Source organism: Colobus angolensis, unplaced genomic scaffold (genome assembly GCF_000951035.1).
Source record: "Colobus angolensis palliatus isolate OR3802 unplaced genomic scaffold, Cang.pa_1.0 Scaffold84, whole genome shotgun sequence".
NCBI classification, from domain to species: domain Eukaryota; kingdom Metazoa; phylum Chordata; class Mammalia; order Primates; family Cercopithecidae; genus Colobus; species Colobus angolensis.
This window is the reverse complement of record NW_012122265.1, coordinates 668,995-671,544: the sequence shown is the minus strand read 5'-3', so window position 1 is coordinate 671,544 and position 2,550 is coordinate 668,995. Positions and strand designations below refer to the sequence as shown.

The following is a 2,550-nucleotide window of genomic DNA, read 5'->3' as shown; positions in this document are numbered from 1 at the left end:
CTCCTGACGTCAGGTGATCCGCTCGCCTCGTCCTCCCAAAGTGCTGGGATTACAGGCTTGAGCCACCACGCCCAGCCAATTTTTCGTATCTTTAGTAGAGATGGGGTTTCACCGTGTTAGCCAAGATGGTCTCAATCTCCTTCCTGACCTTGTGATTTGCCCGCCTCGGTCTCCCAAAGTGGTGGGATTACAGGCGTGAGCCACCATGCTCGGCCTGGACAATGAGCATGCTGCTCCAGTGTCCACATCTCTGGCCACAGCCACATGCTCATGGCTTGGCCCGTTTGCTGAGCCGGCCCTGTCCTGGTCACATGTATGGAAGACAGGAACAGCTGCCCCAACAGCTCAACTTCCAAACAACTCCCATCAGCTCAGCTGACGCCAACAAAAAACCACCTGCCCAACAAAGAGGCAAGGACCCTGTGACCATCCCTGGCACCTGCAGTCCCTGCCCCCAGCTCCTTCACAGAAAGCATGCGGTAAGAACTGCTGACATGAACTCAGTTCTCCAGATACCAAGTTTCAGAGAAATTCTGGGGAACGGCCTCAGGGCTAGGGGCAGCCAGGCTTCAGAGGCAGGGCCAACTAAACGTCCACTGAGAACACAGGGTGCCCCCTGCTGCCCTGCTCCTGGAAGTGTCTAGAAGCGCCCAGGACACGAGCCCACCGGAGCCCTGCCCACTCCTCGGGTGAGGCTTCTAGGGTGCTCTGGTCCACAAGCGAAACCTGGCAGGCCACAGACGGACCGGCAGGGATTAGGATGGACCATGAGAACAAACGAAAGCCCTCCACATCAACTCACCCTGGGCAATGACGTCTTCAATGTTTTTTCCATTCAGCTCACTAATAACCTGGAGCAGACAATCACACAGCTGTTACCAGGAAAATGCAAGTGTATCCCTGGCCCTATCCCTTCCAGAATCACAGCAGGACTGGGTCCCACACATAGGAATACGCCCTGAAGTTTCTAGACCTGCACTGCCCAAAGGGAGCCACCACCCTCACTTGGTAAGTGATATAAAAATAAATGGACACTAGGTTTCTTAGACTCAGGACTGAGAAGGGAACACACGGTGTCTCACCGCTTATGTTGACTACTCACAGGTATCTTCAACACGGACAAAATAAGCTGTCAATGAAACTGACTCTGACTTCAGGCTGGAGTGCAGTGGTGGGATCTCACTGCAGCCTTGACCTCCCGGGCTCAAGCGACTCTCCCACCTCAGTCTGGGACAACAGGTGTGAGCAACCACACCCGGCTGATTTTTTTATTGTATTTCAGAGACAGGGCTTGGCTCTGTGGGACTGCAGTGGCACCATCACTACTCCATGCAGCCTTGACTTCCCAGGCTCCAATGATCCTCCCACCTCAGCCTCCCAAGTAATGAGACTACAGACGTGCACCACTGCTGCGTAATGAGACTACAGACGTGCACCGCTGCCTAGAAGTATTTTCTTTTTTTTAACTTTTTCTGGAGACCAGGTCTTACAATGTTTTCCAGGCTAGTCTTGAACTCCGAGGCTCAAACAATCCACCTGCCTTGGGCTCCCAAAGTGCTGGGTGAGCCACTCGCCAGGACTGCCTTCTTTGTTTTTTTTTTTGTTTTGTTTTTTTTTGAGACGGAGTCTTGCTCTGTCGCCCAGGCTGGAGTGCAGTGGCCGGATCTCAGCTCACTGCAAGCTCCGCCTCCCGGGTTCACGCCATTCTCCTGCCTCCGCCTCCCGAGTAGCTGGGACTACAGGCGCCCGCCACCGCGCCCGGCTAGTTTTTCGTATTTTTTTAGTAGAGACGGGGTTTCACCATGTTAGCCAGGATGGTCTTGATCTCCTGACCTCGTGATCCGCCCGCCTCGGCCTCCCAAAGTGCTGGGATTACAGGCTTGAGCCACCGCGCCCGGCCCTTTGTTTTTTTAAGGAATCTTATGCATCTCATTTATATTAAACTTCCAACGCTCATTATTCACGACTTTGCCTCGTACCCCTCCGGCTTACTTTTTATTTCCTCCTTTTGAGACAGGGTCTCGTTCTGTCGCCCAGTCTGCAGTGCAGTGGCACGATCGTGGCTCAGTGCAACCTCCATCTCCCGGGTTCAAGTGATTCTCCTGCCTCAGCCTCCCAAGCAGCAGGGACTACAGGCACCCACCACCACGCCCGGCTAATTCTTGTATTTTTAGTAGAGATGGGGCTTCGACATGTTTGCCAGGCTGGTTTCGAACTCCTGACGTCAGGTGATCCGCTCGCCTCGTCCTCCCAAAGTACTGGGACTACAGGCGTGAACCACCGCACCTGGCCCCCACCCTGCTCACTTCTCTACCCGAGAAATCGCCAACTGGACTGAAACAAGCCTCTCCCCGAACCCTCCAGCATGTGGCCGGTCAGGCAGAAAAACCGCCTGGATGGAACACTGGGGCTCGACGGCGGCTGCGGGGCGAGGGCGGCAGCTACCTTGTTGAGTCGGTCGTCGTCCGCCTCGATGCCCACGCTGTCCAAGATCTTCTTGATGTCCTTGGCGCTGGGGGAGGAGTTACCCCCGAGGGCAGCCAGCAGGTA

At 54.9% G+C, this 2,550-nt stretch overlaps 1 protein-coding gene across 1 annotated transcript in view; it reads right to left on the bottom strand.

Annotated features, from left to right (window-relative positions):
• The window catches only part of RPLP2 (ribosomal protein, large, P2), a gene marked incomplete at its 5' end in the record, with an annotated part of 3,778 nt that extends 1,228 nt beyond the window's left edge, over positions 1-2,550 (bottom strand). The window contains 2 exons of the mRNA XM_011930010.1: positions 803-851; positions 2,446-2,550. Coding sequence (XP_011785400.1) covers positions 803-851; positions 2,446-2,550 — 154 coding nt within the window. The remainder of the gene's footprint in view (positions 1-802; positions 852-2,445) is intronic.